The following is a 27,972-nucleotide window of genomic DNA, read 5'->3' as shown; positions in this document are numbered from 1 at the left end:
TCCCATTCTCTGCTTTACGGCCAAGCCCGTCTGGGTACCTGAATCTCAACTCCAACGGCTGTGACCCTGCAGCTCTGCCCAAGGCAGGCTGTACCAATCCATCAAGATACTCTGGCTCTTGTAGAGTCAGGCAGATTTCTCTCATCGCAGTGGTGCTCCAGGCAGGCACGGCCAATCAGTAAAACACAAAGTGAAACTGGTTTGCTAACATGGCCCTATAGGATCATGGCCAAGCAAGAATTCTGGGTGACCCAAGTCAGAGCCCACCCAAAGCTGTCCCCCAACCTGCACCTGCGCTTCTCCCCCGCCTGGACCTTCTGGTGCTCTGGTCCTCGCTTAAGTGTGACTTCCTGTGGAAGCTTCCTGACCTTCCCGCACCTAGCGATCATCCCTCCACACAGCGTATGGGTATTTTTTCTCTCCAGAGAAGCACTGCCCACAGGCTGTGACAGAGGCGTAAACCAGGAGAGGTTCCTTCTGGCCTGGCTGCAGTGCTGGCTCAGGCCACACAAGGGCAGCAGGGGTCCCTGGGGACAGCATGGTACTCTGGGCTGACTGGCCTCCCCACCCAGTGCCACCCATGGCTCAGATCTCTCTCGTTCAACTGGAACATCAGAGGTGAACTGTCCTCCTTGCAGTACCGTATCACAGGCCTTTCCCAGCTCGTGCGTGTTGGACAGCTGAACAGGCATCTTGACTCTGCCCACCAGGTCCCCCTGATATAGGGAAGGGACGGTCCTGGAATCACAACCCCCACCTCACGGTGGTTAGGGGTCTCAAGTCCAGCTCCACGGCCAGCTGGGGGTCGGACTGGTACGACCAGCATCCCTTCTCCCTTCCCAGCAGGCAGCCACACAGGTGTGTTAAACAGCTTTAATCTCGCTCATTGCGGCTTCTCAGCACAGTAAGAAATATTGCACATGATCAACATGTTTTGTTCTGGGGGTGGGGACAGGGTGGGGGAATCACCTTCTTAGAAAGTACAACCCAAGCTGGGAGGGCAGAGGGGGTGGGGAGAGAGAACCCTCCCCGTGCCTGTGGCAAAGTGCAGGAGCCCCCACCCCCAAACTAACCTGAGTCCAGCCCCTCTGGGGAAAAAAGGGGTACATGAACTCCCCCTACTCCACAGGCGCCTCCCTGTGGCCCGAGGCCCACACTACCCTCCAGCTTGCAGCCCTCACACGAGCCATTTTGCATAAAGTACAAGTGAAAAGGTCTGAAGGTAACACACTCCAGGTTATGTACAGGGGCTCGGTGGAGGGAGACTGTGCCCCCTGCTTCCCCTCAGCTGCCCCCCATCACAGGGAGGGAGCTGTGGGGGAAGGGGGATAAACAAGAGGAGCAGGCCTCTTTCTGTCCCAAACTGGAAAGGACGCAATGGCTTTGCTGGGGAGGAGGTAACCATCCTGCCCCCCCATTCCTGCCACCTACATACTGTCCGTGTCCTGAGGGGAGTACTGTGGGTCTGGGGTCTTCTCAGGAGCCCCTCACCTGCCTGTGGCAGCTGTGGAGGGACCAGAGGGGGGTGGTGAGGGTTGGGGGGGCCCGTCCCAGCCAGGCTGTCCGGGCCCCGGCTCTGGGGGCGGAGGCAATGGCGGGGCAGCCGGGGCTGTGCCAGAGTCCGAGCCAGGTGAGGTGGGGTCAGGGCCCCCAGCAGGGCTGGGAGTGGGGACAGGGGCAGCAGCAGTGACAGTGGGGGGCGGTCCAGGGAGGGGGGCCTCGGCTCCCGGGGGCTGCTCCGTGGGAGTGGCCGCCTGCATGATCTTCTGGCGAACCTCACGGATCTTCAGCTGCAGACAGACCTTAGAGGGGAAGATGTCTGCGTAGCGGGCCTGGAAGGCTGCCGTGGCCTGGGCTGTGGACAGAAGGGTGGTGGGGAGGGCAGAGTGAGATGAGTGGGTAGGCCCCCTCCAAGTGCCCCTCAAGACTCCGACACCTGCTCACCTGATGGGAAGAAGCCATGGTCCTGGAATAGCTGCATGACGAGGGCCCGGCGCTGGTCCAGGGTGCGCCGCAGCGACGAGTATGGCACCTTCTCGTATTCCAGCTCCCCGAGCACATCCTCAGCTTCTGTACCTGGGGGGCAGCGCAGGGAGCACAGTCGAGCCTCCGCAGCAGCCTGGCCCTCCACCACTGTCCGAGGGGCCACTCCACCCTCACTGAATTCTATTTCACAGTGGGGTTTAGAGACGGAACCCACCCAAGGTCACACACCAACTTAGGGGCCTGATGAATATCAGAACCCACCCTTGACCTGCTGTCCTTCCTCTCAGCAACACCCACCCCACCTCTCCCATCTTTAACCCCGTTCCTGGGACCCCCACAGTTCTGCCTGCCACCACACCGGCACCTGTACGGTCAAAAGTGAAGATGTCCCCCTCGCACTTGGCACTCTTGGGGGTGTTGGGCTCCGAGCTGCAACTGGAGCGTCTCCTCATCTTACGCTTGGGCGAGGTGGGGTCCTCGGGAGCTGAGTCCAGGTCTGGTCAAACAGAAGCAGGCTCAGTGGAGATGACCCCAGTCTGTCCCACCTACCCTGGGTGCCTTGCGCTCGCCTACCAGTGGAGTTCTTCCTCTTCTTGCGGTAGGAGCCCAGGATGGCCCGGGGCGAGGTGGCCAGAGACTGCAGGGTGGGTGAGGGCAACACCTCCTCAGGCCGAAACTCGGGCAGCTCAGCAAAGCGCTCTTCGAAGTCCACCTCCGACAGGACCCTGCTGGAGAGCGGGCAGGGTCACCTCCTCTGCCCCAGCCTGCAGCTGCCCCCTCTGCCACCAGCCCACACACTCCAAGTCCCCCAGCCCATGCTCACTTGTCCACAGAGTCAAAGGTCTTCTTCAGGGGCGGGGGCCGCACCTTGACCTTCTTGCCGGCACTAGCCGCCTCCTTGCGCTCGGGGGTGTCCCCAGCTGCCCTCCCACTGCTGCCCTCACTGCTGCTGCCGCTGCTACCAGGGGCTGGGGCTGGAGCCGGGGCCGGGCTGGGAGGGGTGGGAGGCTCCCCTCGGCTCTCCAGGCCCAGCCCGGGGACACGCCAGTCTGAAGATGAGCTGGGGAATTTGCTGGCCTGGGGTGAGGATGGCAGGGAGATGGAGGACACTGGGTTCAGACTCACCTGGGCAAGACCCAGAAATACAAAAGATGAATGCCGACGGCCAAGACACAGAGCCGTGGGGAAGACCCAGTCATGCAGACAGACAGGCAGGAAGACAGAGAAGGACCCACAAGGGCACGGTTCACACAGGGACGGAAGAGGGGTGGAACAGAAAGGCAGGCAGGGGACTGAGGGGCTAAGCCCAGCAGCAGGGAACCCCCAGGCCTGCTGGGCACTCACCATGGTCTCAGGACCCTTGGCACTGGTCCGCTCCTCAGCAGGTGGGGGCGGCGGGGGACTGCTCCGGGCCGGGGGAGCCCAGGTCTCTGGGGGCAGTGGAGGGGCTGGTGTTGTTGGCCGCCCCTCAAGCTCTGACTCGGATGCAGGGGGCTCACGAGCTGGGCCGGGCTCCAATGGCTGCCGGGGCGCAGGGCCTGGCCGCCCAGGGGCACCTGCCTCAAAGGAGCCCACGGGAATGCTGGCGATGGCCGCCTTCACTTTCTGGGGGGCCTTGGGGGTAGGCCGCTGGGCCTTGGGGGCCACTAAACTGTAGGTCATGGAACCTGCTGGTAAAGAGAGTATTTGCTGAGCCAGGCCTGACTGGAGCCTATCCCCTGGGTCTCCCCACTCACCCCACCCTCGGTTGGCCCAGCACCCACCTGTGGCACTAGGGAAAGGGCTGGTAGGGGCCGGGGTGGCAGTGGCGGGGGCCGGTGGGCCCTTGGGCAGGATGGTGGCAGCAGGTGGGGTGGTGTTGGTGGCCACGGTGTAGACCAGGCCTGGGGGAGCCTGGGATGGCTGGGCCAGGGGTGCTGAGGAGGTGGGTACGGGGCTGCCAGGGTAAAACGCTGTGATGACGGGACCACTGGGGGCTGCGCAGGTGGGAGGCAGCTGGGGGCTGGGCACGGGTGACACGCCCACCTGGCCAGGAGCCAGCAATGGGGCTTGGCCTGCAGAGAGAGAGACAGACAGAGGAGAGGCAGGGGGCCGAGTTAGGGCCAGAGCTGCCTCAGCCCCACCCTTGGTCCCCAGCTGCCTGCCTGGCCACCTCTTACCTGAAAGCAGGGGCTGCACAAAGGCGGGGCCGCTGGGCCCCAGCGAGGTGAAGCCTAGGGCTACTGAGCTCGTGGGTCCGTATGAGGTGACTGTTACAGCCTGACTGGACGCAGGACTGGCGCCCAGGGGCAGCGCATGCCCGCCTGCTGACTGCACGTAGGTGATCCTGCCGCAGGGAGAGAAAAGAGGAAGGTGTAGGCGAGCTGGCCCCACCTAACCCCTTCCCTGCACTCACCTCCAGATGAGGGCTCAACTGCCATTACCTGGTGGAGGAGGGCAGCAGAACCTTCTGAGGCTGAGAGGCGGGTCCGGGGAGCGTGGCTGGGCTGAGGGGCGGCACCAGGCCGCTGGGTGTGCTCACAGGCACCGGAGTCAGCTGGATGATCTGTGGGCGAGGGTACCACAGGCTGAGGTGAGCTGGGGACCCAGAGTGGGGCAGGGGAGGACCAAGACATCGGAGGCTGGACCTCAGCAGAGACACAGGACAGAGAAATCGGGATGGAGACGGGAAGGGAGACACAAAAGCAAAGAAGACAGCAAGAGATAGGAGACAGAGAGAAGGGACAAGGTACAAAAATGGAGGGCAGAATCAAGATACGCACAGATGTATATGCACAGATGTCGAGCAAGACGGGCCAAGAGACAAAAAGGGAGAAAAAGAGAAGACTGAACGAAAGACAGACACAGAAACCGTGGGACATAGAGGCTAACACCCAGGAAGATAATAAGAAACAGGTGGGGCCACCACTGAGGTGCCCTTACCTTGCTGGGTGGCTGAGCACCGTTCTGCACAGGTACTGAGAAGGGTGGGCTCACCAGGGGCAGCGGCTGGCCGGCCCCTCCTCCCCGCACTGACATGCTAGGGGTGGCCAAGGGCACTAGTACCTTCCCAGGTAGCAGCTGGGCTGAGCCACCCGGGGGCGGGGCCTGCACAGGAGAAACTGACTGGGCTGCAAGTCGAGAGACAAGGGAGCAGGTGGTTACAAAGGAGTTGAATAAGCCTGTGGACCCTCTGTGTGCTGCCCAGCCCAGGCCTCACCTTTCGGGGGCGGGGCGGAGGGTACGGACTGCAGAATGGGGATGCCAGGAGTGGGTGCGGTGGCAGCCAGGACTTTGCCGTTGGTGGAGGTGCCCGGTGGGAGGGTGAAACGGATGCTGGTGGTGGGCGCAGGGCCGCCGGGAGCCGCTGCCTTGGTCCCAGGGGCTGGTGCTGGGGCAGGCGCCACTTGAAGTTGCTGGGGCAGCGTGGGCAGAATGTACTGCACCTGGGTGATTCCCCCAGCCTTGCCCAGGGGACCTGGCTGCAGGATGCCCAGGGGCATTGGCCCATTGGGCCCACTCCCAGCACCTGCTCCTGAGCCCGCAGCCGTCCCGCTGCCAGGGCCCCCCTGGGCAATGAACTGGACAGCGGGGGGCGCTGGGGTCCCATAGCCCTGGGCGCCCACCAGCAGGTTGGTGACAGTGGCAGGCGCCTTCCCCACAGTGCCCAGTAGGGGTCCAGCCACCAGATGTGGGGCTGTTGAGGTGGCTGCTCCCGACTTCTTGTCCGAATACACTAAGCTGACGCCCAGTGGGGAGCCCCCAGGTGCCCGGGACCCAGCGACTGTCTCAGTCCTGGCACCGGCTGTGTCATTTGGAGACGCTTCTGCCCGGCCAGAAGTGGGGAAAGGCTTAGAGGCGATGGGCACAGGAGTGCTGCTGACAGGCCGCACCACATTGGTGACCATGGTGGCGGCCGGGCGGGACAGGGGGGCTGCTGGGGCCCCATAGGCCAGCGACGGGGCTGGGGCCGAGGGCATGCGAGCTCCGCTGCCCTCCCGTTCCTCCTTGTTTGAGGGCAGGACCAGTGTCTGCAGAACACTTCCTCCCCCGCTGGGAGGTGCCGCAATGACTGAGGGGCCTGGTGGCTCCAGGCCCCCCACGCTTTCAGGTCTCTTGCGCCGGAAGGTGGCAGGATCCGTGGGGAGAAACCGGGTGGCCTTAGGTGTTGCTGGGCCCCCAGTTCCAGGGGGTGGGGGCCGTAGGGGACCTGTTGTGCTGCCCTGACCTGACTCCTGGGCCTTGAAGGTCCCTGAGCCCAGCGGGAAGGAGGTGGCTGCTGAGGCTGAGGAAGAGGCAGGCGAGGATGAGGAGGATGGGGTGGGCCCGTAGCCTTTGCCGAAGCCGGCAGGTGGATCTGGGGGCCCTGGGGGCTCAGGGTCCAGCGATGGACGGCAGTGAGTAAAGGAGGAACGGATCACAGGCGAGAACACCTTCCGACCAAATCCCTGAGTGGCAGGAGAAGGGAGACATGAGCATGTCAGGGGAGCCTGGATACCCACACCCTGCCCATCCCGCCCATCCCAACCTCCCCGTCACCCCTGGCAACCAGGCCAGCCGAAGGCCTCCACTCACCCAGGCTGAGACCCAGTTCCCCATGGAGCAAGTAGCTCACCCACTCTGCGTCTTAATCTCCCCCTCTGTCAAGGTACAGAGAAGTAACATTCCCCCCGCTTCCCAGGATGCGTGAGACAGCAGCAAGTCCCAAGCCCTCACCTTGCTGCCCTCTGGGTCCTCCCCAGAGCTGTCTCCGCTCTCGCTGTCGGTCACCCGCTCCTTGCACTTGAGGTCAATGTCAGTGGTGCTGAAGCCATCGTCAGCTGAGAGAGCAGAGGGAACAGTGCTAGTAAAGGGCTGGGTGCAGGGCTGCCCAGGAGGAACAGTGTGGAGCCTGGCTCTGGCCTCGGCTCTGCCCCGAGTTGGCAGTTAAGTGCTGTCCAGGAATGCTGTTCCTCACCAGGAACAAGTGTTGTTCCAAGTGTTGTCCAGGAATGCTCTGCCCACCTGCCCACCAGCAGACCCTAAGAGCACACCGGTAACAGCACCTAATACTGTGTCCAATGGCCCGGCCATGCCCATGTCCTCCCGGCTTCCTGTCTGGCTTGGGGCTTCGAGGGCAGGGCTGGGCTTACTCAATAGCGCCGGGCTTACTCAGTAGGGCCTGACCTGAACATGCTCGCAATCACAAACGAACATGGAAAGGAAGAAAAGAGAAGGGGCCTAAGGGCCTGGACCAAATCTTCGCCCACCCTCCAAACCTTAGCCAGGTGCTCCCTGGATAGGATTCTGGGCCCTGCAACTAGCTTACCAATGACATCATCATCCCCCTCCTCCTCACAGATGACCATGCGTTCCTCGTCACTGGTCATGTCCTCACTGGCTGCACGCTGGGAACGGGAGGCCCGGGTGGGCAGTAGTGGGGGCCGCCCACTGGCTGCCAGAGTGCCTCCCTCACCAGGGGCCGCAAAGGGGCCTGGAGCCCCATACTGGGTGGAAGGCTTTGGGCCAGAGTAGGATGCAGGGCCAGACACCATCTGCAGAAGAAGTGCAGGGAGAGTTCAGCCAGTGCTGTCACCGTGGGCAGCTCTCCCTGAACATGGCCCCTTCCCCCATTGCCTGCTCTCCAGACCTGAGTCAGCTCCTGTAGTGCCTGGCTGTCTACTTCCCCACCATCCAGGCTGTGGACCCCGCTGTGGGAGAAGGCTCGGGGCCGGGCTGAGCCAGGTCCACCGACTGTGTGCAGGCGTTCTGCCCCACACGAGCTGCTCCCCGGAGCCTTGGTGTCCGAGCTCAAGAGCGTCTGGGCTGTGACGGACAGGAGCTCCGAGGACACTGTAGCGTGGAAAGAAAAAAGTGTCGCAGTCAGGAAGCCTCCTCCCAGTGCCCAGGCTGGCCAAGCCATCAACAGCTATTCCTAGATACCAGGCAGAAGCAGGTTGGACTTCCTGGGCCACCTGGCAGAAAAAGAGATACCACCCACCAGGCCAGCATTTCCTCTGGTTCCTGCCCTCTTGAGTTGCGAGGAGCAAGCCCACTGCTCCCTGAGAGGCAGCCTTTCTGAGAGCATGAAAGCCTGGAGACAGGTACGTGTGGTGTTGCCTAGCTAATGACGACTGGACTGTCTGAGCCTCTACTCCCTCATCTCAGAGAAAAAGCAACGTCTCCTCCCTCACAGACTTGTGGGCCCAAACCCACAGGATCACTCCAGAGAAGCGCCTCAGAGTGGCGCTGGGCACACTAAACACCCTCAGTCAGCAGAAGCAGCCAACGAGGGGCTTCCACCTGTGGTCTTGAGAGCCAGATGAGCTGGGGTGTAAATTCAAGCTCTGCTACTTACTAGTTTTTTAGTGACTTTAAGCAAGTGCTTTTGTCTCTCTAAGCCGTTTTCTCACATCTGCAAAATTAGGTACACTTTTGAATACTAAAGATTATGCTCTCCACAATGCCTGTCATAATAAATGCTCAACAAATGGCACCTGACAATAAGACTTCTGCTCAGAAACCTTATCTATTTGGACCTCCCTGACCCCTTCACAAGATATAAGCACCAGTTCCTTTGTGAGTAAGGGTCCTCAGATAAAAAAAGCTGAGAGGAGCTTCTGGGGAAGGGGGTGAGGAAGCAAGGGGAGGTCGGTGTCAGGGCAGAAGAGCCAAAGGGCTCACTAACCTCCAGGGGCAGCAGCAGTGCCTGTCTCCGACATGCTCCGCTCCCTTGGCTCCTTGTGCCCTCCTGCCAGCCCCAGGCTTGTAGGCTTGGCCTCTGAGCTGGACTTCTTCCGGTCCTTGTTGCACCACTTCCAGTCTGGGTGGGCCTTAAAGTGGGCCTCTTTCACCTGGCAGGAGAGGGCAGGGAGACCCTTCACTCACCCACCCTGCCAGAGGAAGCCGAGCAGCCGAGAGAAGGCGGAGTTACCTGGAAGGCCAGGTCGTGGTACTTCTGCTTCTCCTTGGGCCCCAGAGCGTACCACCACTCGCCCAGGATCTTACTGACAGTCCGGTTGTCCTGGTTGGGGTGACGCTGGTGGACCAGGGCCCGGTGCCGCTTGCTGAAGATCATGAAAGCGTTCATGGGCCGCCGGATATGGTCCTTCTCCCTCTGCAGTAGACACGGGCCCGAGCAGGAAGGTTAGGACTGGGGAGATGGGCTCGGGCGGCCACAGGGTGAGCTGGGGACAGGTGGAGATGAGGCACCTTGTTGGGACTGCGTCCATCCTTCTCTGAAGATGAGTCTCGTTCCTTGGGCAGGGCGCTGAGGGACTGTGTCCGGCGTTTCCCAGGCGGCAGAGGCAACTGGATCTCAGGAGACATGATGGAGAGGAAGCTGTGGCAGGAGCGTCAGGGCAGTGAGAGCCATGTCTCTGGCCACTCCACCCTCCTCCCCAGTCCCAAGCCTCAGGGCACTCACGCATCGTCGTGGTCACTCTCTGTCTCACTGTCCAGCCGAGGCTCTCCTGGAGGACCAGGGGCCTCCTCCTCCGTGGTGGGAAGGGGGCCCTTTCCAGGTTCTACCACCCCCAAAGTGTGGGGGGGTCCGGGCCCTGGGCTCTCAGGGCATGTAGCTCCAGGGGGCCGCCCGGGGTCAGCATTCCCCGTCCCGCCTGGTGGCTGCTCGTGAGCAACAGCCGCCGACTCAGCAGGTTCTGGGGGCAGAGCAGCAGGCAGATCAGAGGGCTCCTGGGCCATCTCGACCCCATCCCCACGCCTTCCCACAGCCTCCCAGCCCTCACCTTTGCTCTGGTTGGAGGCCACTAGGTGGCTAGCAGGTTGCTGGGCCTCACTTGGCTGCACGGAGGGGTCAGGCTGGCTGGGGGCCAGGAAGGGGACTAAGGAATGCCAAGGGAACACGGCCACAGAGCGAGGTTCCACGTTCGTCCACACTGTGGGAAGGAGTCAGCTAAGCTGTGCGGCAGGAGAGCTCAGCCTTGACCCCCAACTCAAACTCTTCTCCACCGCAGACAAGGTACCTCCACCCCTTCTTTACACCCCCTTCCTCAATCCCAGAGCCCCTTGGGCTCGTGCATGCGACATCACTCAGGAAAAACTCCTCCCTGAAAGATTTCTAGATTTTTAAGAAAGAAAACAGAAGCAGGGAAACAGTCCTCACACCCCACTCCCTCCCCCACCTCCACCCCCACCCCCACCAGCCTTGCCACCAGGGACCAGACCAGAGAAATGACTGGCTCCTGTCGCCAACCAGGCCATGTTTGCTTGCCAACTCACTCTCTCAAGGCCCCTAGACCTTTAGCAAGGCTGCAGACCCTCCCTCAGTCAATTCCCATCACCGTGTTGCTGTGTGACAGAGGCCCTCACCTTGGCCTCATACTCCCTTTCTCTTTTCCTGAAGCAGATGACCCAGTCTCCCCACCCTCTCCTCCCCTCCCCACTACTCACAGGGCATGGGGTCTCAGGCCTTTCTCCTTGCCTCCCTCCCCCTACCACAGACCCCAGGGAGCCACACCTGCCTTTCCCAGGCTGGGCACAGGTGGCTCCAGCATCTCTTTCCTCCTCAAAGAGAATCTACTGCCCATGAAGAGACCTCCCAGCCTCCCTCACTCTACCCCTGAGCTTATCTCTAGTGTAGTATCCAGCCCCCTTGCCCAAAAAGATGGGAGGGTGTGGTAAACTCTTCAGACAAAAAGACACAGACAATGGGACAGACGAGAGAATTACTACAAGACTCTGCCAAAGCAAGGCAGAGGGGCCAGGTGTTTCCTTAAGGCTACGCACAGGAAGGTACTTCCCTCACCATGGCGCTGGTCCTAGAGGTCCAACCTTCTGCTCCAGGAGCTGGGTGGTAAGGGAGGCAGCGCACCCCTTATGGCTGAGTCCCACCCCTGGCTGGACTCCTGGGGCTGGCCCAGGCTGGGAGTGGGCTTCCTACTCACTGCCAGCTCCCTGGGGGAAGTGGAAGGAGCAGAGGAGGCCCCTGCTAGGGAAAGACCAAGAAGAGAAGAGGGAAACGCCCTAGCCCTGGTCCCCATCATTCCAGGCTCCCCCTGATCTAGATCAATCTGACCTAGGCTGATCCCCCCGCCAATGCCTTCAGAAGGCTGGCCTAAGGGAGCCCCGATGTGAGGCACTGGCCTCAAGACTTGATTCTGTGAGATGCTGACAAAACAAAAAAGTAGACATCAAGGCAACAGGAGAGGAACAAAGAAGCCCACACTGGAAAAGGACTCAAAACACTATGAAGATCCCATCCACTACCACGGGGGCACTGGAGCCCCAAAAGCCTGCTGGGCTCTCCAAACCCACAGCAGCCTTCAGAGACCCGGACCTGTCCCTCTCTTCACAAGGATCTTTACCATCAGGCCCCCTCATCTTCTGCTGGGTGGAAAAGAAGGGACCCAGTATACAATGGGAGAACAGTCCTTTGGTCCTGTCCCTCCTGAACTCCTCCCTAGTGCACTACCCTCCAGGTTCCCGGGTCTCTTCCTCTCTCTGAAAAGCAAACCACCAACACGTCACTCTGTTCTGAGCAAACAGTGCCTCACTCCCTTCCCAAGACCTGTCCTTAGCCCCACTACTCAATCGCAGCCCCTTAATCCCTTCTCCCTCTATTCCACACCTGGCACCAGCAGGTCTCAGGCTGCTCCTATTCTAATCCATGCTGCGAAGCCAGGTACTCTGCACCCCTCCCCTCCTCCCATGACAACATACCTTTCCCACCCCACACCTAAACACCACAGCTGTCCTCAGCTACTCCCCACTCTGCACTCCCATCCCTCCACTACACTCCCACCTGCCGCCACTAACCACTCAGCCCAGCCGAGCTCTATAACTTTCCCTTCTACTCTGCCTCCACCGTTCTCTTACTATAACCCCATCACCATTACTTCGCACTCAGCACCCCGACACCTTGACCCCTGCAGTCCCAGGGCCCAGGCGCTACTGACCGAACATGCCGAGACCACGGGAGGCCGCGCCGGACGCGGGCACCAGGGGCCTGTGGGCTGAGTACATGGTCCGGCACGGGGTGGCCCGGCCGGGGCTCGCGCCTCCTCAGCGGCCGCCGCCGTTCCGCCCGCCGCCGGCTCCTCGGCCGCCACCGCTCGGGCCCGGGGGGAGCTGGAGGCCGTCGCCGCATGCCCCCCCCCACCGCCCCCCCTCCGGCCGCCCCACGCGGGGGGGGTCTCAGACGGGCGCGCCTGCGCACAACGCTGCCTGCCTCCCGCCGCCCGGGGGGCGGGGGGAGGTCAGAGCGCGCCGGCCCCGCCCCGCCCCCCGGCGCGCGCGGGGGCCGTCACGGGGCGCGCGGCACCCAGGCCATCGGCGCCGCCCCCTCCTTCTCCCTCCTCCCGTGCGGAGCCGGGCGGGCGGGGCAGGTGGGGCGGGGCGCGGCGCGCGTGCGCGGGGGCGGCCCCCTCCCTTCCCCGTTCGCTGGCTCGCTCCCTCCCTCCCTCGCAGCTCTGGCGGGTAACGGCTCTGGCCCCGAGCGCCCCGGTTGCCGGCGCCGCGCCCCGCCTTTCCGGGCCTGGGGCCCGCGGCTCAGCGCCGGGTCGGCCTCCGGCCCCGGGCGGGCAGACGGACGAGCGTGCGTGCGTCCGTCCGTGCGCTCCGAGCGAGCCCCGCGCCGAACCGCCGCCGCCTCCCCGCCCCGCCACTACTACGCGCTCCCCTCCCCCCGCCGCACCTCCCCCCGCCCCTTCCCCGCTTCCCCCGCGGCCTTCCGCGCAAGCCCGGCCCACCGTGCGCGAGCCCATTGGCTGCCGCCGCCGCGCGCGGGTCAGGCCCCGCCGCGCCCGCCCCCATTGGCCGCCCCGGGGGAACGTCAGTCATATGCAAATAAGGGCAGGGCGGGGCGGGCTCCGGTTGGACCCAAGCCGGCCCGGGGCGGGACCGTGGGAGGAGGGCGGCAGGGAGGGCGCACTGCAGTAAAGGCACTGAGCCAGGGGGGGCGGTTCGGGGCGCCGCGCTGCAGAGGCCCGGGGCTGTGGGTGGTGCTTGTGTGTCCAGTCCGCGCGAGGAACACGCTCACGCGCGGCTCGGCCCACCTGCCTCACGCCCACCTGGGCACGCGCGGCCCCGCAGGGCAGACAAACTGCGTGTAGGGTTGGGCTTGCCACCCCTGAGCCCTCACCAACTCTCACAACAGCAGTCACAAACTCACACAAACACACTCCTCATAGACATACTTTCCTACCACACCCATTATCTCGTACACAATCCAGGGTCACATGTACCCTCGGTCTTACACACGAAGTCAGAAGTCACACACCCGGAACACCTCACACAAATGTACTACCTCCCACACTAAACGTCCATCACTCCCCACCCACCATCACACACACTTGTTCTCACCCATCTTCTTCACACCACCCATTTCATACATGCCCTGTCATATGTGCTGCATCAAAGCATATCCTCATACACATCCACCAGCCCATGTGACTCATACAAACACACAACATATCAAACAGGCAGAATTATCTCATACAACTCATCACAGCCACTGCTTGTCCACAGCACACACCCTACATCCCTCCAACACAACCACATACTCATATGGCCTTCCTGGCACTCCCCAACCCCAACACAGGTAACTCTCACAAATGCCATCACACTGACCCCAAACACTATGTAAACTTATCCTGGTGAGCACTAACTACTTCAGTACCCTGGCTCAGGAGGTATACAAAGTGCCCTGGCCATTCCCATTGATTCAGCTACCCTGCCTGACACTTAGCAGCCATCTGGGACCCTCTACCTCACAGTGTAAGGCAGGGGGCCACCACTCTGGGCTAGGAGCCACCCTTTCCAAAAGACGGCCAAGAGGAAGAAAGGAAACTAACACTGAGGCTGCTACATGCTGGGAGCTTGTATGTATAACCCTGTGCGTTGAATCCTCACAGCCACTAGGGAAGTACACTTTATTATGCCTGTTGTTCAGATGAGAAAATGAGGCTCAGAGAAATTGAATAAATTGTGCAAGATCATGCAGCCGGGACATAACAGCCCAGCACTCCAACTCAAGTGCTCTTTCCACTACTGAAAAATTCACCTCAGGGTGGACACAGGCAGAGACTCCCAACAGAGGGAGTCTGGGAATATGTTCAGACAATGATTTCAGAGAGACTGGTGAACTATAGAAAGGTCAGAGGGTACACACGGAGACACAGGCAAGGTCTGGGGCCCACCAGGCAGAGAGGCAGAGGCCTTGGATCTCCCAAGAGGGGCCCTGAGGCCACATCCAGTAAAGGCAGAGGTCTGGGGTCATACCTGGGCAGGCAAAGATTGCACAGGCTCAGATGCACCAAGACTGGGCTGCTACACAGGTGGGATCAGTGATAGGCACAGACAAACCCATTTCCCAGCCTTCTGCAGCTACAGACAGAGATGAAGGCATGTAGAGGGGGCAAAAAATGGGTAACCTGGGCCCAGAGGGAAGGGGGAGGTCTGTAGCCCTCTGACCTCCAGAGACTACAGGGCCAGACACTTGGCTGTAAGCCTGGAGAGACCAACAGAGGGACTATTAGGTGACTGCCCCCTCCTCCCTATGCAGCCCCAGACTCAGACCCTCCATTACCTCACTGCCCCAGGGACTGCAATGTGAAGCAGAAATCAAGGCTGAAATCAATGTGGCCTGCTCGGTCTCCCTATGCTACCCCCTCCTCTCCCCACCGGTGAGTCACCTACTGGCAAGTTAACCCCTTCCCCACTGCAATGAAGCCCAGGGACTGAGCTCAGAGGAACCCTGCCGCCAGCTCCCTCACTTCTGTTGGGTGAGAAAAAGAGCTAAGCCTGGCACAGTAGGGAAAGAGGGCCCCAGACATCTGGGAGGGTTGCACATCTGGTAGAAGACAGTGCCCACATAGGAGGGATGGGAAGAGGCCCCTTACAGGGCAGGGTACAGCCAAGTGGGGGCCCAGCCTAGCAGGGAGGGGCCGGAATCTGGGCGGGAAGGGCCCCCCTGCCCTGGGCACTGGGCCAGCCCTATACTTAGCTTCCATTGTTTGGAATGGAGGAACCCTGAGTGGGGGTGATTAGGAGTGGAGAAGAGGGAGCAGGTCCTGTCCCCAGACAGCTCCATCTCTCTAGCCATCCCCAACCCTAACTGGGGCCTCCCTAGTTGGAAGAGTCTGAGGGGGTTCCCCAAACCAGGGCCCCAGTCCCATCAGAGAGGGGGTGCATCACCATCCTTCACTCAGAGCAGGTACTAGGCAGAACTACGGTGCAGCCACCCTCTGCACTACCTCATAGCCAACTCCACAAAAGGTTTGGCCCCAAACAGCCCACACAGCACCACCCCACCCCAGCCTGGGGACAGGGAGCCCAGATGGAGACAGCAAGTGCCACCCAGGGTGGCACAGGCTGAGGCCTGCCCAAAGGCCTGGGGCGCACAGCCAGGGATGCTGACAGGCTGAGGGACAGGCAGACATGCTCTGAACTCACGGGCCCCCGTTTACTGAGCCCCAGAGGCACCGCGCCCTGCTGCCTGCGGCTCCCCACCCTGCTCTCCAGGCCCGGGTCCCCGCCTCGGCTCACCACCCAAGTGTCCCCAGCTCCCCTCACCCGCTCTCCACATACACACCCACCCACCCACCCACCCCGGGCGGCGTCGGAGACGGCCAGGGTTGCCTGGGGAACGAGCCCAGGATTGGACTGGTACTGCTCGGGAGGGATGGGGGCCTAAAAATAGCGCCGGGGTGAGTCAGTGAGTGGGGCTGGGGTAGGCAGGGGGACCAGAAGGGAAAGAGAGGCAAGCGAGAGGTGCGGGGGAGGCTCCCCAGGGATTGGAAGATGGGCGGGATAGGATGGAGGGCGGGATATGGATTTGGGGGTAAAAGAGGGGGTTGAGGGGGAGTGTACAGGCGCCGGGGCTGCGAGGGCTGGTCCGCGCGGGCTGAGGGAGGGGCCACTGCCTGGGCGGAGGAGGGGGCGCCGCCCTGCGTTCTCCTCCCCGGCCCCGAGCTCACGAGATTTTCCACTCGCCGCCTGGCCCCCAGCCAGCCCCCGTCGGGCCCCACAAAGCCGCTTTGTGCTGGGAGGACGGGCGGGCACCCGACCGGCCTGACACCCACGCGGGCAGCGGCGGTGCGCGGGTCAGCTGGCACCCGAACTGTCTGCTGTGGGGGGATGGGGTCCCCCCACCCAGCCCGAGGACGCGGCCGCGCAAGGGTTAATGACGCAGGGGCCAGGGTAGCTAGTCTCGGCCAATCGGCGTCGGCGGGCGCGACAGCGGCCAATGGGAGGGCCGGAGGCCCGACGCCCCGGGCCTACCCCCTGGGGCGCGGGAATGGGCGCGGCCCTCACTGGGTGCCCGTCTGGATCCACAAAGCCCCCGGTACACCCTGTTTCCCGGGCTGCTTCGCAAAAAAAAGGCTCGGAAGGGCGTAGGATCTCGCAGTCAGGAGGTGGCACGGTCAAGATTCGAGCCCAGGTCTGCCTGGCTTCACAAATCAGCTTTTCCACCGAAATGGGGAGACGGGGGTTCCCAGTCCCAGGCCCCCAAGCGGAGCGGGAACAGACAGGGGACGGGGTGCGGGCGGAGGCGGCGGCGCGGCAGGCTAGGGTCCAGCCGCCTGCGGTGCAGCCGCTGCCGCCGGTGGTAATGGGAGCCAGACGCCGTCGTCGCCGCTAATGCGCCTCCCTCTCGGCCACTAATGGAGCCATTAATGCCCGGGCGCCGGGGGCTGCGGGCCACACACACCACCCCGCCGCTGCGCATGCGCGCGCCAGCAGCCTCGCCACCCGCCGCCAGCAGGAGGCAGCCTGACCCCTTGCAGTGCCTGGCGCTGGGGGCTCTTCCAAGAGTCACTCCTAATACCTCAAAAACGCCTCTTCTCTCTCCCGCAAATTATCCTCTTCTTCCCAGCCTAGGTCTCCTTCCTTTCCAGGGATCTTTGACACCCTGATCCAACCCTTGCCCTCTGCTCTAAACCCTTTGTCGGCTCTTCACAGGCTGACATTCAAGCATGACCTGGCTGGACCTGTCCTCCTTGGCACCCTTCTGCCAAGACTAGGCTCGTGTCAGCTCCAGCCTCAACTGGCCACTCAGAGGTCATGCACTTTCACCCCTCCTGGCCTTTGCTCCTGTGGCTGCCTAAGCCTGGATGGCCCTGAAATCCACTCATTCCTCCTTCAGCTCAGATGTCACCTACAGTGAGAAGCCTACCTGAACCTTCCTCATCGCCTCGCATTAAGCCACAGTTTTCTCTCTCCTCTGGCCTCCCCAGGCTCTCTACCTCCCTCTGCTCATCCTTGCCGGTGCCCGCATCCACACCTGCCTTCCCCACCCACTTATCCCAGGGCTGCTCAGCCTGGTCCTGGTAGAGGGATGAGGAGTGACTTCTGGTGGGAGAGAAGGGGTTCACTGTTTGAGACAAAACAAATTCTGGTGGGCAGAATCTGGATCTGGATCTGGGGAGTCAGGACACCCACCCTTGGCTCCTCTTTGGGCCTCATTTTCCCGACGCACCCACCCAAGCATAGTTGGTGGATGCTGCCTGGTCTCTGAGGTCCTACTGGTTGGGGTGGACTACACGTGGGACTCAATTAAATGGAGCTGGCACCAAAGTGTCTCCTGAAAGGCGATGGGGGTGGTGGTGGTAGGGGTGATCTGGGTCATGCCCTTGAGCAAGTGAGTGGGCACAGGAGCTGCTTTCCTGCTTCACCCCCACAGCCGGATCTCCTAGCTTGGTCCCAAAAGCCCCCGCCTTCCTGCCTGTCTTGGGAACAGGTGCTTGGGTGTTGATGGGTCTGCAGGATGGCTCCCAACACCTCTCAGCAGGTTTCAGGAACATTAGTGGGCATTTAATTTGTCAAGGGACAAGCGGGGGCTCCCAGGCCTAGACATTCTCCCAACACTCTCCACTCCCACCTGTCCCCCAAGGAGCAGGAGATCTGGTGCTCAGCAACTATCCACTGACTTAAAGGAACAGAGTACCTGATGTGCACAGAGTGGGGGTGGGGGCTAGGGTGGGGGAAACATGTCCATCTAAAGAATGGGAGAAGGAGGGCCAGAGGAGAGGCCAAGGCTGGACCAGAGACAGGATTCCAAGATGGGGGAATCAAAACAGAAAGAAGGTGGAATGAAGCCTCAGACCAGAACTGATGTCTAAGGAGGTACAAACCTGGAAAGGCATAGAGAGCCAGACTCAGAGAAAGTCAGAAGTCCAGAGAGAGAGAGACTCGGGGCCAGAAACAGAGACCTAGACAGAGACAGACATAGGAACCCAAGAGAGAGACAGACATACATACAGTCGCTCAAACAGGCAGATGGGCAGACAGGCCCAGGAGAAGGGGCACTGCCTGTCAATATGGGGAAACCAGAGGGAAGCTGGGCGCTGGAAGGGAAGCCATGCCAGAAACAGGGCTGAGACATCTGGCCTCCTGGGCCAGGGCTGCAGGCCCTGGGGCGGCTTCCTCTCCTGGGGAGCAGGCGGGAAGAGTCAGAGGGAGGTGGCAATGGCAGCTGGCTGGCCCGGCCATGCACAGAATGTAGAGAATGCCGGCCCGCCTGCTCCGGCAAGTCCCCCAGCGGAAGCAAATGCCTGGCGGGGGGCAGAAGCAGGCAGGCTGCCCCGGGCCACCCCCTCACACCTGCTGTCCTGACTGAGGGTCAGGCCCTGGCATGGGCAGGCAGAAGGGGCCAGGACGATAGCCTCACTCTTCCACTGGGCACAGTCTGCCCTAGCTGGGCCTCAGAGCGAGATGGCCCCAAGGTGCCTACCTCCCAAGGGTTTAGGGAGGCCTCTGAGAGAAGAACAAAAGGGTCTGCTGACTGGGAACCTGAGGGCAGCCTGGATACCTCAGCATGGGTGTAGTCAGGGAGGCGCTGCTCAGAACCGCCAGGACAGGCACTGGACAAGTTCTGACGACCAGGTGGCTTCCAGCAAGGGGCCTCCCCTCCCTGAACCGCAGTTCCCCCCCTCCCCCTGACAACAGGGCTGGTAATCCCTGTTTCATAGCACCAGGACGTTTCGAAGAGATGGCCCCACGCCTGAGGCTGAGCACATGGTAAATGCTCAATAAAGTGGGCTACTATTATTGTTTTCATTATTCTAATTGAGAGTGCTTAAGAGCCTGGGCTCTGGAGCCAGACAGCCTGGATTCACACTCTGGCTCTCCCTCTTCCTAGCTGGGTGACCGTGGGCAAGTCACTTTGCCTCTCGGGCTACAGTTTCCTCCTCTGTCTACAGGAACTAATAATCGTGCTGGTCTCCTGGGTTGTTGTGAGGATTCAGGGAGTAAAGGCTCAGTCGGCGCTTACTGAGCAGTGTGCCAAGCACATGCATGGGTGGTACTCAAATTATTATTACTGTTACTTCTCGTAGGAAGAGTCCTGTGATCTAGAGATCGAGAGACCTGGTTCAAGGCCCAGTCCTGCCCCGCCCTGGCTGGGTGACCTTAATCAGGACTCTTTTTCGGTCAGGGCCTCATTTTCCTCATCTGGAAAATGGTGGCAGGAACCTCCCCACCCCGGACCACCCTGGGAGGTCTCAGGGCACCTGCATCGTGCCATCCCTCCCCCACGGCAGCAGTGAGGGTCATGACTGACCGATGCTATGTATGAGGGCAATGTCGGGGGCTGTAGGCATGCAGGGGTGGGGGCTGAGGGGGATGGCAGGAGTCCTTCTGCTTCAGTTTCTTCATCTGCCTAAGGATAGGAATCGCTGCTGTGCCCACTTTGTGGAATTTTGCTCATTATCAACTATGATAACAAATGTAAAAAATGTTGGGGGTGGGGCCAAAAACACAGCTCACAACCTCAGTATATGAGCATGAGGGGCAAGCGTGGTCCTTGTGTCCTGTCCCTCTGCCCAGGTCTGGCCTGGAGCTCAGTGAGGGCAGGGTCTGGGCCCCTTCCTATACTGGTCTTTGCACCAGCCCAAGACACAGCGGCTCCTACCCAGATCCAGAGCCCAGACTCTTTCCTCCCTGGTCTCCCTGCCTCTGGTCTCAGGGGCTGGAACTCACCCTTCATGGTACAGCTGTGGTTGGGTCGGCTCAAAACCTTCCATGGCTCCCTGGTGCCCTCAGGATAAAGTTCCCAAGTCTTAGAAGGACCCTCTCTGACCTGACCCTTGATGTACTGCTCACCAACACAGCCACACATCCCAACACTCACCCACTGTCTAGAGCCCCTGACTTTGCAGATTCAGCTTCCTTCAAATTCTTGCTTTCGCCTCAAGGCCTTTGCACACTATTCCCTCTGCCTGAAGGTCCTCCTGCGAGCCTTCCCAGGCTCCCTTCTGCACACCCTTCAAGTCTCACTTTAGACCCTGCAGGTCTCACTGGCCCCTTCTCCAAGAAGCCCTCCCTGACTTCACATGGCCTCCTGGGCTTCCTCCACCCCAGCCCTGACCACTCTGGACAGCTACTATCTGGGGACAGGTCTGTCTTACTCCAGGGACCATGAGCCCTGTGAGGACAGGGCTGTGTCCTTAGCATCAGCCAGCATAGGTCCAGGCACAGAGAGGGGGCCTCAGTCAACAGTGAATTCATAATAAGAAAAAGATGCTAGGGGGCTTCCCTGGTGGCGCAGTGGTTGAGAATCTGCCTGTGGATGCAGGGGACACGGGTCCGGTCCGGGAAGATCCCACATGCCGCAGAGCGGTTGGGCCTGTGAGCCGTGGCCGCTGGGCCTGTGCGTCCGGAGCCTGTGCTCCGCAACGGGAGAGGCCACAGCAGTGAGAGGCCCGCGTACCACTAAAAAAAAAAAAAAAAAAAAGAAAGAAAAAAAAAAGAAAAAGATGCTAGGGAAGGGGCTGGTGACGGGTCTGTCACCCTCCATGAAAGTTGCTCTGACAAGGCCCAGGCCAGCTGGCTCTCCAGCACCATCTCAGAAATGCCTCTCCCCCACCCTCCGGCCTCAGCCCTCTAGCCACTCTGGCTGTGCTCAGCAGTGCTCCTTCTGGCCTCGGAGCCTTCCCAACGGCCTCCTAGGAGATTCTCCTGTCCCACGGTTGCTGGTTCCAACTCATCCTTCAACTCTCGGCTTACACGCCCTTTCCTGAGGGCAGCCAGACTAGGTTCACATCTGGAAGCATGCCCAGCACACGCCCAGCTTCCCGCCATGGCACTGACCACACCTGTGCTATTTACCAGGTGCAGCAGTGAAGATGAGGGCTCCAGTCCTGGTCCTGCCACCACCTGGCAGAAGGACCTGCTGGAGCCTCAGTCTTCCCATCAGTAACCCAGGCAGGTTGGTCACGAGCCAACCTGCCTGGGTTTGAAGGCTGGCTCCAGGATTTACTAGCCATGTGACCCTGGGCAAGTTACTAACCTGGCCTCAGTTTCCTCTATTTTTTTTTTTTTTTTTTTGACCACACTGCACACACAGCTTGTGGGATCTTAGTTCCCCGACCGGAGATCGAACCCGGATCCCTGCAGTGGAAGTACGCAGTCCCAACCACTGGACCACCATGAAATTCCCAGTTTCCTCTAAATGAGCATAATCATAGCAGGGTTCAGTATGTTGTGAGTGCTACGTTAAGGGGTGGGTGTGAGGGTTAGGTGCGATAACCTACTTGCAGTGCTTATCATGGTGACACCCCTACCAGTCCTCCAGACATGGGAGCTGTCATCATGATTATCATCTCTGTTACCCCATCAGCTCTGTGGGGGCCTGGATTTGAGCCTGCACTCAGGAAAGGTTTGCTGACTGATGGACCCCTTCAGAGTACATTCCCAACAGGAGGCTTCTGGAAACACTGCACTGAGCCTTCAAAGTCCACGCCCGGGGACTTCCCTGGCAGTCCAGTGGTTAAGAATCGCGCTTCCACTGCAGAGGACACGGGTTCGATCCCTGGTCAGGGAACTAAGATCCTGCTTGCCACACGGTACGGCCGGAAAAAAAAAAAAGAAAGAAAAACTCCACGCCCTTGCCTGACACGTGAATTCCCACCGGAACATCTGTGCAGAGAGGAGGCCAGCCTCCCCTTGAATCCCAGCCAAGGTGGGGAGCTCACCTCTCCTGAGAGCCAGTTTGCAAGGGGCCCTGTGCAAAATGAGCCCTCGCCCAGCCCATCCACCTGAACCTCTTACCTGTCCCAGGCCGGCCCATGATGACTTCCTTTTTGGGGGCAGGATGGCTGGTGTAGCTGCTGGGCACCAGGACGGGCAACAGGGCAGCAGGTGAGGGGTGGAAGGCCACCGGCTGGAAGGGCGAGGAAGCGAGGCCAAAGGTGGGCATCGGCTGGGCCACAGCCGTCGGTGCAGCTGGAGGCACAGTGATGGGCACGGGGGCCGGCAGAGGCGGAGGCAGGCCAGGCTTCCCACTGGCCATGCCGGGCGGCACCGGAGTCTCTCGGCAGCCCCGCCCAGGTCCCCCGGCCCGTGCCTCACTGCCAGCGCCCACCTCCCCAGGGAATTTGGAGGGCAGCGGCACGTCAGGGTTGCGGACGATGACGGGTGAGTCCCGCTGCACGGCAGGCACCCTGCGCACGGAAGGCCCAGGATCCGAGGTGAGGCCGGCAGGTGGGGGCAGCAGCAGCAACGGCGAGGGCTGGCGGGAGCGGGAGAAGGGCACGGCGGGCGACACAGCACGGAAGCCAGCCGGTGTGGAGGGTGTAGGTGTGTGGGACACCGAATCCACACCAGAGTCTAAGCTGTCGCTCTTGGGGAAGTCTGGGGCGGCTCCTCCACCTGCTGCACCAGGGGCCCCCAACGCCCCTGGGTGGGGCAGCAGCTCTGTCTTCCGTCGCCCAGGGCTGATGGGCACAGTAAAGGTCAGGTTGGTCTGGAAGGTGGGTAGGATGCCAGAGGAATGGCGCTCTCGGGGAGCAGGTGGGGGTGGGTGAGGGCCCAGGTCCGGTGGCGTCAGCACGCCTGCCTTAGGGGTGCTGGCGCTCAGGTGGCGACTGCGAACAGCAGTGCGTTGGATGACTGGCGAGGCGTTGATGGGGCTGAAGTTGGCAGGGCGGAAGCCGAAGAGTGGTGAGGGTGAGGGTGATGGGGCTGGCGAGAAAGGTGACTGCGTAGAAACGGGGGAGAAGGAGGGTGTGCCCGAGCGAGAGCTGCCCAGTGACACCAGCATCACAGCCGCTTCACACTCATCAAACTCAAAGCGTGACAGGTCAGCGGGGGCCACCAGGCGTGGGCGTGAGTCTCCCCGGGCTGCCACGCTGCTGGCCTCACTGTCCCGAGACGTCTCGTCACCCCAGTCGAACTCGGTGCTGCCCTCACGGGCCGCCACACCAGCTGGCCGCCCAGCCCCACCTGGGCCACTGTCCGCCAGGCCCTCCATCTCCTTGGTTCGCATGGACAGGTGGCGGGAACAGTAGCCCCGCCGCTGGGACTCCTTCATGCAGCCATCTCTCGAGCACAGCCGTCGCCACTGCTTGCCATTGAACTTCTTTCGAATCCCATTGGGTGTGCAGACCACGTCGCCCTTCTTGTATTTCTGCTGGGCTGCTGTCAGTGGCGTGCGGGCCCGGGCGGCCGGTGCGGCCCCCTTCTCCAGGGAGGCCACGCTGCTGCTGCGGCTGCCGCCCTGGCTCCCCTCCTGGCAGGGCGAGGGCTGCTCGCCGGGGCGACCTGGGCCGGCGAAGGCTGGGGACTTGGGTGGCGGTGACAGGAGCTGGGGCGGGGGCAGCGGGAGCAGGGCCGGGGCTCCCAGGGCTGGCGGGTGCTTCTCCTCACCCTCCTCGCAAGCCCCCAGGTGGCCACCAAAGCTGATCTTGGAGACCTCAGCATCCTCGGGCTGCTTGAGGTCCAGGGCAGCAGGGCAGGGGGGAAGGGCGGCCCCCGGCTCGGCCTGCTCCTCCTCAGGACCCGCCGGGGGCTTCCTCGGCAGGGCTTCGGGCTCCCACGGGGGCCGCAGCAGGCGCAGGCTAGAGCGGGCCACCCACACCGCGTCCTCGGGCTCACGCTGCAGTGGCTGCGGCGGGGTGGCCGCCGGGCCCGGCTGGGAGCTGGGGCCAGGGCTGAAGCGGACCTTGTAGGCAGCTGGCTTGGCGGCCACCTCCACCACCACCCCCGCCCGGTAGGCAGCCACACCGGGCTCCACACAGGTACAGACCGCCGTGCCCACCACCAGCGCAGCCGGCGGTGGCGTGGCATCCAAAACCACATCCACACCACTGCCAGGTGCCCCCTCGTAGAAAGTCAGGGCCCGGTCCCCAGGGAACTGCACACCCAGGTCCTGGCTTCGGCGCACCTGGCGCACCACAGCCGGCAGGAAGAGACCGTCCCCACGCCGAGCCAGCACCCGCTGGGACCGCAGCTGCCGCAGGTCATAGCCACCGCTGGTGCTGCCAGGGGGCCAGGGGCCTAAACCACCAGCTTCGGTCGGCTCATCTTCCAGGTCGGCCGAGTGCTCGCTGGCTGTGTCGGTGGAGGAGGAGCGGGCAGAGGTGGGTGGCTGCGGAGGCACCCCCGGGGTGCCCGCCTCCTCGGGGGTCCGTGCCTGCTCTTCAGGGGCACCAGCCGCCCCACTGCTGCCACTGCCAGCCCCATGCTCCTCCACATACTTCTTCTTGGGCGCTCGTGACTTGAACGTGGCTGTCTTTCGGCTGAGTGAGGGCTCCCAGCGGCCTGCCTCCCCCTCCGCCTTGGGTTCCTCGGCTGGGCCTGGGGCCGGGTCGTCGGGGTGCAGCTCTGGGGGCAGCCCTTCAGCGCCAGTGCCCCGCTCGGCCTCCTCCTCCTCACCCTCCTCGGCCTCTTCGGGCCCCGGCTGCTGCTGCGCCTCATCATCTTCCTCCTCTGGCTTGTCACCCTCCCCAGCCCCTCGCCGCCTCAGGGCCTTGGCCCTGGTGGCTGGTGGGGACTTGCCACCGCTGCCAGAACCTGGGAGGCCGGCACACGCCTTCTTCATTGGTTTCATCTTTCGTCCACCTGCAGGGTGAGAGGACAGACAAGGATCACTGGGAGCAACTCAGGAACACCTCCACACCCACTGTACCCCAAGACTTCCTACTTGCTGAGGTCACTGCCTCAACTCCATGGTCCCCAAGGTCTCCTTCCCGGCTGTCTTCAACTCATGTAGGCCCCTGGCCAGCACCCAGACACAGACTGGCACTCATGTCCTCTGAGCTATTCACTCTGGTTCCTGGGGGACCCTCACGTAATCTGCTTCCTCTGCAGAGGACAGTAGGTACATGCACACACTCTGACTATCCCAAGGAGACGCGGGAAGCACTACGGTTCACGTCTATGGAGCACTCACTTTGAGCCCAGCCCTGGGCTAAACTTGCCTTTATTAACCCATGTCATCCTCACAACAGCCCTAAGAGGCAGATGCTACTATCAGGCCCATTTACACTCGAGGAAACTGGGGCACGGAGAGATCAAGCAACTTGTCCAAATTCATCCAGCTAGGAAATGGCAGAGCTAAGATCTGAACCCAGGCAATCTGGCTCCAGAGTCTGTGCTCCTAACCATTTCAGTGTGCCGCCTGTCACATGATCCTTGCACTGTCACTGTCCAGAGAGCACACACACTCACTCACACACACACACACACACACACACATGCACAGGCACAGAGTCACAGAAAGGGAGGTGACTGGGCTGTGATGTGAGCCTCTCTCTACCACCCCCCACCCCTACCCGGGCAGCCTGGCATGGCCAGGCATTGTGGGAAGGAGTAGGCAGCTAAGAGTCCCAAGGGACAGCTGCCCACTCTGCTCTGCACCCCAGGCCTGCCAGGTACAGCCATCTCCCCAGATCTGGCAGGGAACAGGCAGGGGCACGTCTGGGGCAATAGCTCATACCCAGTGCTACCACAGGGCCGTGCATAAGCACACACGCACGCGCGCGCACACACACACACACACACACACGGCACACACACGGCATCACACAGGGGGACACAGAGCTACACCGCAGGGTTTCACTGTCCCACTGGATAGAAGCCTGCCCCTCCCCCCACAGCACCCAGCATGATACCCAAAAGCAAGCCCAGCCACCCCCCCTTCTGGTCTGCTTGCATCCCCGCCCTGACTGGGCTGGCTCTGACAGGGTGGCTGAGACGACTGGGCCCCCCTGGCTCCCAAATATGCCCTCGGACTCCAGGTGGGGGTAAGTGGGAGAAGGTCAAAGAAAGCAGGACAAGCCCAGCGGGCCAACCTCACCCACTTCCTGAACAGTCATTACTGCCCGCCCCCTTTCAAGCTGCCCTGAGAAAAGAGAAGGGAAAAAACTTTACTCTGAAGTGACTAAGAGAACCTGAGAGGACAAAAAACGGGCCTCTGGGAGGGTTGGGGGATCCAGGACCATAAGCTAAACACAATCAGAGGCACCCCGACTCAGTCTTCAGGCTCCCATGGTACCCCTGACCTCATGGGAGAGTGACCTCTCCCACTTGGGGCCTGCTGCTCCTTAGGATCCTGCAGTCCCAGGGTGCCCCTTCTCTGAGCCCATCCTGGGGTCCTCATAGGCAGAGGCTGGAGGGCCTGGGTTTTCTCACACTGGGGCAGGCACCCAAGTACCCGGGAGTTGGGCAGCCACCACCATCTTCTCCCCACTGACCTGCTGGGCCACCATCCTGGGCATACCCCACCCAGGGCCTACAACCACACTGCCTGGCACCCCTGGGCCCTGCTGCCTGGCCCAGCCTCTTCACACCAGAAGCCAAGCCTCTTTCTTTCCCCTGGGGCCTACTCTCTTCCTGTCCACACCTCTTTGGATAACTCCCACCCAAGGCCCTGTGGGCCCTCACCTCCCTCAGAATCTGAGCAGTAACTCCTGAAGCCCAGGCTGGCCCAGGCTTTTCAGGGTCTCATGTCCTCTGTTCCCAACAGGCCTCCTGGCACCAGCTTCTCTGCCACTCTCTCTCCCATCCTGTCACCATCTCTATCTCTAGCTCTCTCTTCACAGGCCCTAGGCCCCCTCCTCAGTCACCCCCTCCTTGTCACCCTAATCTATCTCTGTCACCTCCTCCCAGTCACTCTCATGTCAGCCATCTCTGGACCTGTCACCTTCTCTCCCCATCACCTCTCCTTGTCACCCCCTCCAACTCTGTCCCCTCCCTCTCCCTGTCACCCTGATCTAGTCCTGTCACCCCTCCATTCCTGTTACCCATTCTCTGCCCACCACCCCCTCCTTGTCACCCTTTTTCTGTCACTCCTCCTCCCCACCACTTCCTCCACTCTGTCTCCCCTCCCCACCACCCCACTCACCCCTTTTCCCCTGTACCCCCTCCCCGTCCCTGCCACCTGTCCCCTCTCGGCCCCCAGCACCCCAAATCCCCCCTGCCCGTGTCAACCCTGGCCCCGCCCCTCACCTCGGGCTCAGCGGGGTTACGGGGCGGGGGGCCGTGGCCCCGGCTCGGTCCGGTCCGGTCCCTCCCCGCCCCCCTCCGGCTCTCCCTCTCGTTTCTCCCTTTTTTTTTACTCCAACACACAAAATGGTGAATGGACCTGCAACAGCTGGAGCAGCCAGCCAATCGGCGGCCACAACCCCGCTGACCGGCGCCATCCTAGACCAATAGATATTCGGAGCCTGGTCGGCTCCGCCTCTCAACGACGAGCGACGCTTGCCACAACCAATCGCGCCCACCCGGCAGCGCTAGGGGGAGGGGCCAAAGTCCAAGATCGGCCTCCCTCTGGGACCGACACCAACCTGAGCCTACGACCGCCTGATCAGCCTAGGGTCCTGCCCTACAATAAGTAATGGACACCAGCATTGACCAATCGCAGTCCGTTTTAGTGCAGAATGACGAATACAGTACCCAGTCGTCTTGCAGTCTAGGCCGGAACCCAGCCTCTGCGAGGGACAGTAGCCAATGAAATGCAAGAAGGAGGGGCTAAGGGACAGGCTCTCCAATGAGCAAGCTCAGAAGGCGTGGCCTCAGCGTTTGTTGACCGGCTAGTCGCAATTCCTGCTGGGAATGGTAGTCTTTTTACGTCTCCGGCCCATAGTCGACAGTACATGGCAGACTACAACTCCCATGTGACAGAGTGCCTGGAGCTCCGAAGAACCCGTGCTAGGAGAAAAAGTCGAAAGGGCAGTTCCTCGTGAGTCTCACTGGGCGCCAGGAGCATCTTAGACCCAGGGCCCCGACTCACCCGGATTCCCGGCTCTGGCGTCGCTGCTGGCTCCTCTCAGTGGCGGCGGTAGCGGC

General features: G+C 61.6%; 1 protein-coding gene across 12 annotated transcripts; it reads right to left on the bottom strand.

Annotated features, from left to right (window-relative positions):
* Positions 1-859: 859 nt before the first annotated feature.
* Positions 860-27,972, bottom strand: CIC (capicua transcriptional repressor). 12 transcript variants are annotated; one of them, XM_067018210.1, is made up of 21 exons: positions 27,917-27,972; positions 21,955-24,744; positions 9,693-9,842; positions 9,371-9,605; positions 9,157-9,286; positions 8,879-9,061; positions 8,633-8,798; positions 7,595-7,797; positions 7,274-7,499; positions 6,682-6,785; positions 5,186-6,413; positions 4,909-5,096; positions 4,410-4,531; positions 4,146-4,312; positions 3,750-4,040; positions 3,331-3,656; positions 2,810-3,111; positions 2,560-2,714; positions 2,351-2,482; positions 1,945-2,076; positions 860-1,855 (listed from the first exon to the last, which is right to left on the bottom strand). In XM_067018210.1, the coding sequence occupies exons 2-21, from the start codon at positions 24,731-24,733 to the stop codon at positions 1,488-1,490; spliced, it is 7,587 nt and encodes a 2,528-aa protein (XP_066874311.1). In that variant the 5' UTR covers positions 24,734-24,744; positions 27,917-27,972; the 3' UTR covers positions 860-1,487. The 12 variants fall into 12 exon arrangements, with proteins under 12 accessions (XP_066874311.1, XP_066874308.1, XP_058901278.1 ...); XM_067018207.1 differs by lacking the exon at positions 27,917-27,972 and adding an exon at positions 27,580-27,649; XM_059045295.2 differs by lacking the exon at positions 27,917-27,972 and adding an exon at positions 27,133-27,221.

This window comes from Kogia breviceps, chromosome 18 (genome assembly GCF_026419965.1).
Source record: "Kogia breviceps isolate mKogBre1 chromosome 18, mKogBre1 haplotype 1, whole genome shotgun sequence".
Taxonomy (NCBI): domain Eukaryota; kingdom Metazoa; phylum Chordata; class Mammalia; order Artiodactyla; family Physeteridae; genus Kogia; species Kogia breviceps.
This window is presented reverse-complemented; position numbering and strand designations above follow the sequence as displayed.

Coding starts and splice junctions, on each gene's coding strand:
- CIC (XM_067018210.1), bottom strand. CDS start 24,733: ATGAAACCAATGAAGAAGGCGTGTGCCGGCCTCCCAGGTTCTGGCAGC. Junction 7,500..7,594: donor CACTACAGGAGCTGACTCAG/GTCTGGAGAGCA, acceptor CTTCTTCTGCAG/ATGGTGTCTGGCCCTGCATC. Junction 3,112..3,330: donor CCAAGGGTCCTGAGACCATG/GTGAGTGCCCAG, acceptor GGTCTTGCCCAG/GTGAGTCTGAACCCAGTGTC.